General features: G+C 40.3%; 1 protein-coding gene across 2 annotated transcripts in view; it reads left to right on the top strand.

Annotated features, from left to right (window-relative positions):
* The window catches only part of USP22 (ubiquitin specific peptidase 22), a 92,521-nt gene extending 79,179 nt beyond the window's left edge, over nt 1-13,342 (top strand). For both annotated transcript variants that reach the window (XM_026054016.1, XM_026054015.1), the window contains 7 exons: nt 631-736; nt 2,284-2,442; nt 4,112-4,238; nt 7,069-7,160; nt 8,632-8,694; nt 10,552-10,701; nt 12,551-13,342. In XM_026054016.1, the coding sequence (XP_025909801.1) occupies nt 631-736; nt 2,284-2,442; nt 4,112-4,238; nt 7,069-7,160; nt 8,632-8,694; nt 10,552-10,701; nt 12,551-12,593 (740 nt within the window). In that variant the 3' untranslated portion in view covers nt 12,594-13,342. The remainder of the gene's footprint in view (nt 1-630; nt 737-2,283; nt 2,443-4,111; nt 4,239-7,068; nt 7,161-8,631; nt 8,695-10,551; nt 10,702-12,550) is intronic.
* Nucleotides 13,343-13,746: the final 404 nt, after the last annotated feature.

Raw genomic sequence — 13,746 nt, 5'->3', positions numbered from 1 at the left:
TGTGTTGAAAGAAGATGCAGACAACAGGCTGAGGCTTAATGGAGCTTTGTCGAAATCCCTCCTTACAGCACTATCTGGTGTTGACTGTGGTAGAATTGAAAAGTAGGGTTTGCTGATGTTTCTCTGTGTTCATTTAGGAAAATAATGAASGAAGAATACTCCACCTAAGCGAAAATTCTGTGGTTAAGTGCTGGCCATTTGTTTAGAGGCAAATATTGCTTGGTGCCCCCTCAACGAAGTTTAAACAGGCATTTTCATTAACCACCTTGGCAACTCCTGCGTCTTAGGAATTGTTCTTTATCCTGCATTGCACAGAGTAAATCTCGGCCAAGGGAGACAGGGCTATCTCCTGACGAGAGGTTTGGCTGGCAGCTGATGTGGCTTAAAGCTTCACCACTGCAGCTGCAGCAAACTGGGTTTAGATACCTTCTGACCATCTATATTCTGCTAAGAGTTTTCTTATTTCCTTTCTCTTTAATGCACAACGTGTTCAAGGTTCCATGTTGTCTGTGTGAGGTTCTACAATATATCTATGACTGTGTTATAAAGAGTTATTAGAAACACTCTACAAGACAAACCACTATTCACAGGGAGCATTTCTGACTGCCGAGTCTATTTGCCTTCCTCCAGGTGATGATAACGGGAAGAAGGCCAACAACCCCAACCACTGTAATTGCATCATAGACCAAATCTTCACAGGCGGACTGCAGTCTGATGTTACTTGTCAAGTCTGCCAGTAAGTGATTTTTTTTCTAGCTTTGCACTCTCATCTGAAACTATAAGCCTTGCARTGCACTGTGTGCTGTACATTCACTCTCTAACATCAATAAAATACTAGCAAGAATCTGTGAGACAAGAACTGTTTCAATACAGCATCAGCTAAATGCAGTTCATTACTAGGTAATTTTCATCAAGACATACAAAAAAGGCTACTTGGAAAAGATCACAGCCTTATGAATGCTCACTTTCTTACTAACCTCTAAAATATGACCTCCAAGATCTTTTTGGTTTTGAAAAAGTACGTAGCTGCTACTGGATTTGGAATAAAACTTTATATGCAGCCATATCAATATTTTCCCTCAATGATGAGCCTCAGGTATCATCAGGAGAGGTTTTCAAGATGCTAATATTACATCATGTCAGGTACCAGCAGGCAAATGTTTTACAAGAGTATAAGAAATCATGTTTGTTRTTTCGTTTTGTGCACTGAAGCCAGTTGACTTTTTTCCAAGATATTTGGTGTAGCTGCAGTGCAGAAGTCAGAGTTCTTGATTTTTGTTTCTGCATTCCTTATAATTTATCCACACTACCCTGCAGAAGRGCTGCTGTGCTCTTCTTGTTTAAATCTGCTTTTATTCTCAATTTCCTGGGGAGATTTGCAGAAGCTTTACTGTAATGAAAATGTGTGAAATTGCTATTTCCCTGGTAGAGCCAGAGTCCTTCAATGACAGTAAAAGACTCAATGTGTTATCACACAATATCAACTTCCAAGCAACTTCCACARAAAGGTTTCTTTTGAAAGTTCCCAAGTTTTGCACAAATGAAACTGAACAAAAGGGTGGGACACTGTAGACTTTTCAGATCTCCTAGTCAAAGAGAAGAGAGTTCAAAAAGTGGCACAAACAGTGCAAAAAGAAAAAGTTTCTGACCTGGGAGCTTAGAGCCTAGGTTTTAAGAATCCCTTAAAAACCTAAATGCTGGAAGAACAGATTCAAATCAATAGATGACAAAGTTTTGAGAAACTTCCCATTCTCAGACTTGGTTTATTTGCAGTTGTCTCGTAGAGAAACCTGATCAAGAACATTAGGTACTTCTTGAGGGCGTTACTCTCTGGCCTCTCAAATTCCAAATGCCGTAGGAGATTCTAAGGTGAACTGCAAAGCTTAATTCAGTGCAGTGGCATATAGCAAAAGTATTTAACTCCCTCTTTGTCTCAGTGTGGGTAGGTACAATGTTCCACGTCTTGAGCTGAGAACTAGCTTCTGAACTTAACTGATGCGTGGTAGAATATTATACACTAGTTGGTGTATAATAAAATACATTTTCTAAACCGTGTGGCCTWTAAGTTATTCAGAAAAGTAATCGGACATGGAAGAACTGGTGCAACTGCGGTGTTTTTGTCTTGCTTTGTATTTTTTTGTCGTATTTTAGTGCCCTCTAGAGGTCATGTAGATCCTATAGTTCTTAAATGCCTGATGTGCCCCCTTAAAATGGGAAAGATTGCTGCTTTTTATTTTTTTACTTGCATATTAAACCTATGTTAAATTGTGTTCTYTTTCGTAGTGGTGTTTCCACAACGATAGACCCGTTTTGGGATATCAGTTTGGATTTGCCGGGCTCCTCCACCCCGTTCTGGCCACTGAGTCCGGGGAGTGATGGCAGTGTCGTAAATGGGGAAAGCCATGTATCAGGCACCACCACTCTCACAGACTGCTTGCGAAGGTAGGAAATGGGACAAAAACTGCGTTAAAAAGAATCTGGCTTCATTCTGTTCTCCACAGGCGAACAATGGGAACAATAGGATATTTGTTTTCTCACGGTGTTAGTCCTAAAAATTTGTTCTTCAATGCGTGTTGTAGGTTTTGTATAAAACAAAGTGAAAAAACAAAGAAGGCTTAGGAAAAAGATGGGCTTAATAAGATCCTACCAAAAGTAGTGATGCAAATGGAAAATAAATTTTACATTTTCTGCTGCCAAACAACATGGCTGTACATGGTTAAACCACTAGTGCTGTTGTCTCAGCCTCCCTGGTCTTGGTTGGTTTTGTCAGCTGAAACAAAAGACACAAAAAAGAGCTTATAATGCTTTTAATATTGGTCTAAGTTATGACACATTACCAAGTGTAAAACTAATTCTGCTCTAAGGAGAGACATGAGAAAGCTGCTGCTAGCTGATTTGCTAGGATGACAGAAAAAAATAAAGCCATACAGTTTTCCAAAGGAAAAGATAATTCTGAGCAGAAAAGGCAGCTTGGAAACAAGGTAACTGGAAATGAATTCCTGCCTTCAAATATAGTTAACTCAAAACTTTTAGAAGATCGGAAGGCTATTCTCTCAAGGCAAATACAGGAAGACAGATCTTCCTCTAAAGAAGAGGTAACCTGGGACAAAGCCAATCCTGAAATAAAAATTAGTAGCATTTGATTTCTAAGATTCTTATAACTTGTAAAATTGTGAATTTTGAGAAAACGAGGAAATTAGTACAAAAGAGAAATAGCCAACAGCAGAATAGAGGTTGCAGCAGAAACTAAAAACAGACAAATATTCTTCAAAATGGAGATAGGTAGAAACCGAAAGATGATGAGGAAGGAGAGTCATCCAGGTTCAAACACTCTCGATTTGGAGGCGGAATGTACCTCAAAAATCCTAACCGTAAAGCCACCTTTGAGGATGATAACTTCATACTTACTTATCCTATAGAAATCTAAACTCAAAAGAAACGAGCAGTCCTGTCCTAGCCTATTATGTGCTGAAAGATTCACCAAATGGGGGAGAATTTTGCTTTAATATGTTGTGAGAACATTGATAGTGTATTTTCTGAAAGCAGTTTCCTGTAATGCTCTGTTTCCTATAGCCCACCTCAAGCAGTTCAGTCTGTGAAAACAGGTAGTTTTGAAAAGCCGATATTTGAAAATACTCATTTGTTTACAGCTGTCTTCCATCTCCAAGTTCCGACCCAGCTCTAAAAGGCTGCAAGCTAGAAGAGCATTCTGCAGACTAGCACACAGCTGAGTGCTGAAGTCTTTGTGCTTCAGAATTTCCATATCAATGTTTTGGGTTTTGGAAAGAAAAGATATTTGCTATSTGTGTAATAGTTAGCTGTACATTTGTAGGATCTGAGCGAGTGCTTAACTCCTTTTGCAGTCGTTRATGCATTTGAAGGGAACGTGCCCAAGTAGAGCAAAATGTCTGATTTCTATCTGAACCACAGTACTTAACTGTATGGTAGGTCTTGGAGAGTATTTCTTGCTTTCCACACCATTGTTTATGCCATAAATTTCATGTCTTGTGGTGACGAAGCGCCGTAAGAAAAAGTGGAAACTGTTTTCAAGGTGTGCTGGAGACCCTTGGTCACGTTGTGCTTTCCTTTGCTTTTTAACGTTTTTTTTCAGGTTTACACGGCCAGAACATCTAGGAAGCAGTGCCAAAATCAAATGTAGTGGTTGCCATAGCTACCAGGAATCTACCAAACAACTCACTATGAAGAAGTTACCCATTGTGGCCTGTTTTCATCTCAAAGTAAGTTCACAAAGGGCAGTCAGAGCAGAGGACGTATATTCTTCTTTGAGAGCATGAGCTAAGTTCCTGGACATGTCTTCTGAGTTTCACAGACTAATCTTTTATGATAAAAATAAATAATAATTTAAAGAACAGCTTACTTTCTCAGCTAGATTTTCTATTAAGATACTGTGAGTGTATTTATAATGTAGCCTTGCTCTATGTCTGGACATRTAACAATTCAAAATGCAGGAACTAAATGGAAGGCTCATACGGTGCCTGAACCAGCATAAAAGCCAGKCCTTGATAACGCTTGTATGGCATARTAAAAAGTTTTACCCTGCACTTCCACAGGAAAGATGCTGCAGAGAGATCCTGTGTTTGGGATGTGGGGGAYAAATGCCAAATTTGAGTTGCGATGGAGAAGACTTGCATCTTCCCAACTAATTCTCTCAAAATTACTGTGGGCTGGTTTGCAGCATTTCCGATCCAAATCACATCAGATGCCCTGATGGGAGATAATGTAATAGTTGGTGCTCTCAAATGGTTTAGTCCTGTACTCTATATTTAAGCCATAAAAAAAAAAAAATAAAACCATGATGCAAAGCAGGCAGCTACTGCAGAAGGAGATGTCTTAATCTGTCTAGTGTTTTTCTTGTTTGCTTGTTTATTTTGAAAAATGGTGTGCAGGACTTACAAAAGCAGCCACCCTAATAGCTTTGATCTGCCTGAGCTTTTCTGATGCAGACCTCAGTCCTTTGTGTTTCCTGGGTTCAAATGACAAAGTTTTCCCATTCCTGGACAGAGTTGTGGGTAGGAGAATCATCAATTACTATCTGTGTTTGCTGCATCAAGAAGCTGCTTGTGTAACACTAGTATCACTTAAAGAAGAGCASCATTTTACCCAGGACCAGGATGCCGTAGAGGAAGCAGATCTTAAAACAGCAACCCATAGGCCGTGTACAAGTCAAGCTTCATGTTGCTGCTTCTTTCAAAGGGAAGATTTTGAGAGACATAACCATTCCTACCATTTGCTCCAGAGTTCTTTAAGTTATTTAGTTTGTGCATGATCGCTAGGCCTTCAGCTTTGGTAAAACACCTGGGTAACTTCAGTAGTGTTTGTCAGAAATAGCCCTTTATTTTTGTGCTAGTCGTGGCAAARTGCTGCTTTTGGCTGAAGCAAATTGTTTTTCCTCAATAGCCTGCAAAGTTAGGTTAGTAGATACATATTGGAAAATCTAATAATCTGTATGGCTGCAATGAGCTGGGCTCAGTGACCAAGTCATGGATAGAATTCATGAAATGATTGTACATTGGAATTGTTAAATTACATAGCAACTCTGGATCCAATGCAGCAACAATTTAAAATGTATTTACAAAATCTCTCCATAAAGAAGTATGTTAATCAATTGCAGAGGTCTTGACATGAGAGCACAGAATGCCACAGAAAGGGCTGTATTCATAAAAAAAGATTGATTCTGCTTTCCACTGGAGAAACTTGTTAGTAACGAGTAGAAGGAATTTCCATTTTTGTAATTTATAAGATTTATAGGTATTTTCAGACTGGGTCAGTCAGTTCTTCAGATGTTCACTCCCACCTTCCAGCAGTTCTTCAGTTGCACCTTGAGCATTAACCAAATATTATRCACTGTCATATGCAGAAGATACGAGCACGACTGGCATAGATARTAACGTGATTTCTTTGTTCTTCTTTTGCTGCCTGCCGTGGTCTTGCTGTCTGGTTTTTGTATGACTGACTTGCAGTTTCAGGGGGCTAGTTTTGGGTTTGGGGGAAAGTTTTGAGTAATTTCTTCTTAATGCAAAATAGTTTGAAAGATGCACCTAGGCAGTTCTGATCTTTGGGCAAGGTCATGCAAATGTGCTAAACTCCTTTCCTCCACTCAATGCAGTATTTGTGTTACCCAGAGTGATTGAAGATATTTTTTCAAAATAAATAACTGTTCCTAAGGTGATTGTGCTGTTCCATCCAAAATGCAAATTTCATTTTCATATAGTAAAGCGAAAAAGAAGTGCAAAAGATAAGAATTACAAGAGTCTCAGCTTTTGAAGTCTGGATCTGTTGCTAGGGAATTGTTATGGCACCACAATTGGAAAATAATTAACTTGAAGTGTAAATAGAGCAGAATTTCTGAGAAATGTGCAGAGAAGCTGGCTTTAAATAGAAGCTCATTCATCTCTCTCTGTTATTTGTTCCTGCTTCCATTTAATGCTCAATTGGCAAGATGAGGAAAGCACGGTAGGAACTGCAGGTCCTTGTAGGAGAAGGAAGGACAAGGCTTTTTATTGCCACCTTACATTTTTGCCYGATTTGAATTGGTATTGCTGGGCAGTCTTGACACGTGCCGTTTGAGATAATTGGGTGGGTGGATTTAGGTGGAGGAATCTCCTGGCAAGACCTCGCTGTCACCTATTTTGCATGCTTGTTGAGGCAGGGACCRTATATTTGCATAATACATAGCAAAGATGAACACAATATAGTTAAAGCCTGTGCGCATTGTCTGTTTAATGCAGCTTTTGTTGTCYTTTGGGAATAGGCTTGTGTCCATAGCGAGTAAGATAAACATTGTGATCAATACCTTATTTTCATCCACTAAAGGTATCATTTGACGAGGATCATTTTCCCAGTAGAAATGTTTTTTAGTGGGGGCTCAGGATTCAGCTAAATGATAGGAAAAAAAAAATCTGATGGTGCCCTTTATTTCTCACTGGTAATATGCATTTACATCATCATGCTATAAAAATKTATAAATTTTTGTACCTATGATTTATAAAAGGTGAGAAATGTAGACCTTCTCTTAAAAAACCCACAAATCTTATGCTTTGTCYGCAGCGGTTTGAACACTCAGCCAAACTGAGGCGGAAGATCACTACGTATGTCTCATTTCCGCTGGAGCTGGACATGACACCATTCATGGCTTCCAGGTGTGTACCCAGGTCACAATCCCCCCAAAACCTGCCCAGATCCGTTCAGCAGCTCCGTAYATGCGCACCGGGAAATGTGGAGCGTCCTTGTACCAAGGTTACAGCCCAGCGGGTACAATGGTGCTTGGCTGAAAGTTTCTCCATGAAATGGGCAGCTCTTCTGAACTAATTTTCAGATGAGATATTAGAGGKTTTTTTGTGAGTGTGCCAGAAGAGACTTGCTGAGGCAATTTAGACACTTAAGTTATTGCATATTAGGCATATTAGGTTCATATTAAACTTGTAGACTTGGATCCTTCATCCCCTCAAAATTTTAGAAATCTCAGCTTTGCTCCTGTTACCTGAGTGCTCACACATCAGTCTTCCTGTATGATCAGGATAACTAGACATGTCATGTTTCTTAGGTTGTAAAAATCCTTTCTTGTGCATGTGCAAACTTTTTATTTTAATCTTCAGTGTCTCTTAAGTGAATGGTGCAAGGAAAGCATGTTGTTCAGATTAAAATAGGTATTCTGATTGGCATTTAATCAAATGCAGGAAGATTTTTCCCACCTCCCAAGACGTTACAAAGACACAACATTTATGCAAAAATCTATAAAAGGAACTAAATGAGCTCAGGTAACAAGTATCTATCAGGCAATCCATTCAGACTATATGGAAGAAATTCAGGCTTAATTTATAACTGAAGCAATGCAGAAAGCACCAAAACATGACATCCCTTAACATAAGGGTTGTATTTGAAGATAAAAAATAAATAGTGCTTTCAAATACTTTTCTCTGGGAAAAAAAAAAAAAAAAGAAAAGAAAAGAAAAATAGATGCCTCTGCCAGGAGAGATGGGAGAGCCTGGAAGCTCTGTTAAATTGTGTTGTATTAGGGATATATAGTTTATTCCAGTACATTCTGGAGATTCTGAGACTTTCCCATTCCTCTGTGGTGAATTCTCCCTGGATAGAATAGGCTCTGCTGATGAAAGGTATCAAGCATAATGGAATATAGACAGGATAATCAGGAGGCATAGCTTGGTAATCTGAATTTCATCGGCTGTGAAATCAACAGCATAATCCTATTGCTGCTGTCAAAACATAAAATGAATTTACAAGTCAGAGCCAGGATGATTGACCCATCGCAGGATAAGGGATTGATGTAATTAGATATTTTTCCAGGTTTAAAATACAAATCTTCCCTTAACGTGCTTGGAAGCTTTGGGACAGAACGTTTGATGTAAACAGATCTGTATTTGCAGCGCTGAAGCCTTGACCAGGAGGAGAAATGGGGCTCCGCATGTAGCATTGCTGCGAGAACAAATAAAGCATCTTTAGCATCCTAATCAGCAGCCCTTCTCTGCTGCTAAGCAGCACCGTGCTTTTGAATTAGGGCACGGCAAGCAAGCTGTGTGTCGTGTACAACCTATTTACTGTGTTTGGGAAGCCACTGCTTTAAGTGACTGCATTTTTGTGTGTGTGTTACAGTAAAGAGAGCAGAATGAACGGGCAGTACCAGCAGCCGACGGATAGTCTAAACAATGATAATAAGTAAGTGGTAYATTCCGTGGTTCCTATTGTGAAAGGTGGTTGGCTTCTAGGAGGAGTTAGACACTCTGCGGTGTATCCTGCAGTGATAAGTGCATTACCATATTTGACAGCACAGTAAGTCTGAACTGGTGCAAAATAAAGCTTCAGTACGACTGCAAAACTTATTGTGCAAACAGCTTGATCACCTGGTGCCATTAACCCCAGTAGTATGTCTATGGATAGAATTAAATATTGTGTTACAGCCTTAAAATGTATGGGGTTTCCTTTAAATAACCCTRTTTCTATTGGAGCAGCAAAGGAAGGGCCAAAAATTGAAAGAAATTGTATCGAACACTGCTACTTTGTCAGAACTTGTAATTCTGCAGCCTTAGGCAGGCATTGATTCCAGGCAGAGTTATGGAGCAACAGACATAGAACTGTGTCTAAAGGAGAAACAGTCGAAGCCAATACACATAGTTTTAGGAAAACAGGTCTGGCCACAAAACCGTTATCTTTTTTTTTTTAATAAGTTACAGTTTGGTCACAGTCATGTGCTGACATTACATATTTAAATTCCTGAAGGTATTTCATTTGATACTAACACACCCATTAAGAAGCTAGGATCTCTCAATAGATGGATTTAACAACTAGCTAACTGGSTCTCAGTGCATTTGTCGTACAAGAAGACATCAAGCAGGTGTGTTTTGTGCGCCCCTGCAGGGATTGATTCCTTAGACGTGTGGGGTTTAACAGTGCTAGCAAAGATGTGAAAGAAAACAAAATGCATCACTGAGGTTTATGAACAACGCAGTTTGGCAACGTTGTTAATGATGAAGAGGATTGGGTAACGAGGGCAGAGACATCTGGGTTGTTTGCTTGATAGGCTGGAAGCCAGTAAACARGTGAGGCAATCCTAGCATCCTGCAGCTAGGAATAAAGATCACTGTCCATCCTGGCCAGATTAAAGACTCCATCTGGAAAATGGGGCCTTTAAAAAWCCCTGGGAGACCCTCAGCTGAGCAGGAGCCCTGGTTGCAGCCCTGGGTCTAGAGGGCCCTGTGGGTTTTAAACATGAGTGGGCAGGTAGTCCATTAGAGGGACTATTTGATCATTGTGCCACTGTTTTTAAATTCAGACTTGAAAAGGGGTTGAGTGGAGAATATCTGAAAAACGGCTACAAGTAAAATTAAGACTAGAGAAGAAAATCTTTCCTTAGAGCAAAAGAGTCAAGGACTTCAGCTTAAGGAGAAAAAAAAAAATGCTAAAAGCAACTGAATCAGTCTAACCATATCCTTCTAACCATATCCTTCTCTGAAAGAGAGATAACTTGATTTTCAGTCTAGCAGGCAAAAGCCCAACAAGGTCTAAAAGCTGGAAGCTGRGGCTGAATACATTCAGTTTTTAAGATGGGTACAAACTTTCCATACTAAGGACAGCACTAGAAGTGTCTAGGATAGCTCTTTCTCTTCCCCACCTCCAAATACATTTTTTTTTCCTGGTTCACTGGAGTACCTAATTCAGGAAAATAGAAGTGCGGGCTCAATAATCAACGGTCCTCAATACATCACTGTTGAAAAATCCTTAGTAGCTAATATTGGTAAAGCTGATARCTGTCATCAGGCTGGAATGTTGCATTAACAGCAAAAAATGGAATAGAAAAATGTGGTTCATTTCCTCCAGACAAGCATGTCACCTTCCCATCCAGTGTTAGGGGCTGCTGTTTTACTGATGGGTCAGATATGTTTATATTTCAAYATAAATAATATAATATATTGCAATTTCTATCTTTGTGTAGCAGCACAAACTTCTGCTTATCTAAAATGTAAAATTTCTTTCCCTGACTTGATCTGCTCGTTCATTAACTCTTTTCTGTGCCAGGTATTCCTTGTTTGCAGTAGTTAATCACCAAGGAACCTTGGAAAGTGGGCACTATACCAGCTTCATCCGGCAGCACAAGGACCAGTGGTTCAAGTGTGATGATGCCATTATCACCAAGGCTAGCATTAAGGATGTACTAGACAGTGAAGGGTAAGTTGTGAACGGGAAAGGGAAAAGGAAGGGAAACTCTCCTTCAGGGTTTCTTTCCTTTTTACTTCCAGATAAAAATACTGCTTCATCAGAGAAGACTTAATTTCTCCGGGTATTTATTTTTTTCCCTCTGTTATCAGCACTTCAGAACATTGCTTAATGTTCCTGGATTTTTGGAAGGAAGAGGAGAGGAAGGACAAGGGAGCATCATTTGCAGTGTCCCTAACTGGTGCTCATGTCCAAACTCTTGCTTGCAAGTGGAAGGGCCTTGGAAGACTTTGATACGATATGATTATCCAGCAGTATCCCAGTAGAAACAGGGAGCTTGCAAGTACAATCACGGCATAATCCTGTCTCTGCCTGCAGAACTTCAATATTACAGTGAATGTAGGAGATCTGAAGAAAAGCCATTAGGAAAACACACGAACCACAGAATGRCAAGGCTATGTGGGAGGCAGGTGCAGGGCAGGAGCTCATAGCTCACGGCTTTAAATTGATTTCAGATTGATGTCGGGGTTACAGATACTTGAAGTAGAAAAGTATTGAGAGTGCAGAGCAGTGATTTGCAAGGGAAACATTTGGGTGCCTCTCGTTTGAGAGAAGCATAGGGGAATGGTATCTGTTTCCAAGAATGCAGCTACTTAAAATCTGAAATATTCATTTTGGCATTTTTCAAACAGGGACTTGATGACAYGATAGTGAAAGATAGCTCTTGTTTTGTTCTTCTTTCTTTCTTTCCCCCTTTTTCTTTTTAATTATACCTGACATTTCCATTAATTGCTGCAGGCACAGATGTTCAGTTTGCAATTTATAATAGGTTTACCTATTTTTCCTGTTCTGCACTTCAGCTTGGCAATAAAAACCTCTCCTACAGCATGTGAATTGTAGTGTTAAATGATTTGGCTAAAATTGCTTATGCTATAAGGTCTCCTGGAGAAATAAGCTGGATATTTTTATTCAATAACAAATGGTTAGCTTTGGTCCTGGGATATGTCTGTGGAAGAAAAGGCTATAGGCAAGGAGAGGATATGGAACATGATTGTTGCATAGCTATCTCATTAAAGATTGGTTAGGTATGTGATCCCTTTTCCTTGGTTCAGATAAGTGCTAACACTGAGTAGATCTCATTGGATTTAAGGGAAGCTCCATAGGACTGGAACCAGAATGATGGGAACTGGGAAGTCTCAAAAATGTTTTAAAGTCATTTTAGCCAAGCTGTGCAGCGACTGTGAGCGTGGGGTGGGTAAATATGCAGAGAKGAGTCCCCTCCAAGGCCAGGCTCCATTACACAGCAGTGAGCACACAGGAATCAAGAACAGGGGGAACCTCAACCTCAAAACAGCAGAGTGCAGAATGAGACAGTAYGGTTGGGTTTGATCAGGATGCAAATATTCATTTACACTTGGTTTTGATATGAGCAGCCAGCGTGCAGTTAGCAGCAATCCGAGTGCCTTGTGTTTGGGTTATGTGRCTCCGAAGGAACAACCGCCTCGTAAGGCCCCTCATTTGTGTGGTTCCTATCATGGTAGGATTAAATGGATCCCGCCTGAGCAGTGGCAAAGTCCAGTCTTCCCTAAAGTTCAGGTTCCCAGTAGATTGCACACCGTGCAGGTTTGCCTGCAGGGTAGACAACCGTTCAGTTTCCTGAGTTGCTGCTCTACCCATTTCCACTGACTTCCCTCCTCTTCCTCCATGGGGATTGCAGGAAGCTCATGTTTTCCCTGGAATCACTTAGGATTGAAAGCAAAACAAAACRGGCAGTCCTCCTCTCCACCCTCCCATCAATAGAAATACCAACCTGCTACACCGTGCAGCAGAAAGCTCCAACTCTGCCTCTGCTTTCTTGCAGATATTTGCTGTTCTATCACAAGCAGTTCCTGGAGTACGAGTAGCCTTATCCAGCAGCTTGTCAGATATAAACAAGGAAGAAAATAAGCAAGCCTTCTGAAACGACACACAAACCTACCTGAAATGAAAAGACCCATTAAAAAACAACTAGCACTGAGCTGTAACAGGACCTACTTGACACTGGCTCAAAGCCTGGCGGAGTAAGAAATGAACCATGTCCAACGTGTGTGCAGTCCCGCAAGGACAGACAGGGGGAAAAAAGAGGCTACAGTCGGTCACTTAACAGAGGAATATATAAAATGAAAGGAATGCTCTGGGTGGGGGAAATGGGAGCAGAGGAGTCCGGGCACTGGTACATCTCCTATGTTCCTCCAAAAGGTGTGTGGGAAGGCAAGGGGGTGTACCCTCATCTCCATAAAGCATCTTCTCCATTGGTGCTTCAGCTCCAACGACCAATCATATAACAGTTAAAATTACAAATCCAAGCCCATTCTTTTTATGCATATGGGTCTGAAAGCAGGAGAGTGGAGGAGGAGGGGATGACACAACTAAAGGACTTTGCAAGTATCTTTTTATTTGTGAATTTTAGTTATTAAATAAATACAGTATGAAACTATTAGGCTCTTATTCTTTTCAAAACATGRAAGCAACCCTGGATTGTGGAACTGAAGCTGACAGCACTAAGACAGGTTTTCAAGCATGCCTGCTTGCACAGGTAACGTTTAATGCCATCGGACTGCTCATCAAAAGCATCAGCACAGATTATTTTCTGTTTGAGCCCTTTTTTGTTTTGTTTTCTATAAATAGCTATTTTCTTATTTTTTTCCTTTTGTTCCCTTTTTTTTTCACGAGAATGAAATTCATAAATGCAACCATCAGTAAAATGAATGAATTGGCGTGTTTATACTGTAAGAGTGGTCTCGTTTTGTTTTGTTTTTTAAAAAAAATCTTGTGAATACGTTTGAATTTCGTAAAAGCGCTTGTTTTGTTGGTGGTTTTGGTTTGTTTCCCCTTCCTTCTCCCCTCCCCACCTTCTAAAGACATATAAATACCGCCCTTAAAACCCTCAGTGTTGATAAGTGCTGCTCCCMAGCCCTTCTGCAGAGCACTGGGCTCCTTTTAAGCTCCTCGTCACCTTTCCCAGGGGYTCCTGCATATGTGGGTGCCGGCTCCAGCTCCCTGGGTGCTGCATTTTGC

The sequence above is a fragment of the Nothoprocta perdicaria genome, unplaced genomic scaffold (assembly GCF_003342845.1).
Source record: "Nothoprocta perdicaria isolate Ctin4 unplaced genomic scaffold, notPer1 scaffold_12, whole genome shotgun sequence".
Classification (NCBI taxonomy): domain Eukaryota; kingdom Metazoa; phylum Chordata; class Aves; order Tinamiformes; family Tinamidae; genus Nothoprocta; species Nothoprocta perdicaria.
This window is presented reverse-complemented; position numbering and strand designations above follow the sequence as displayed.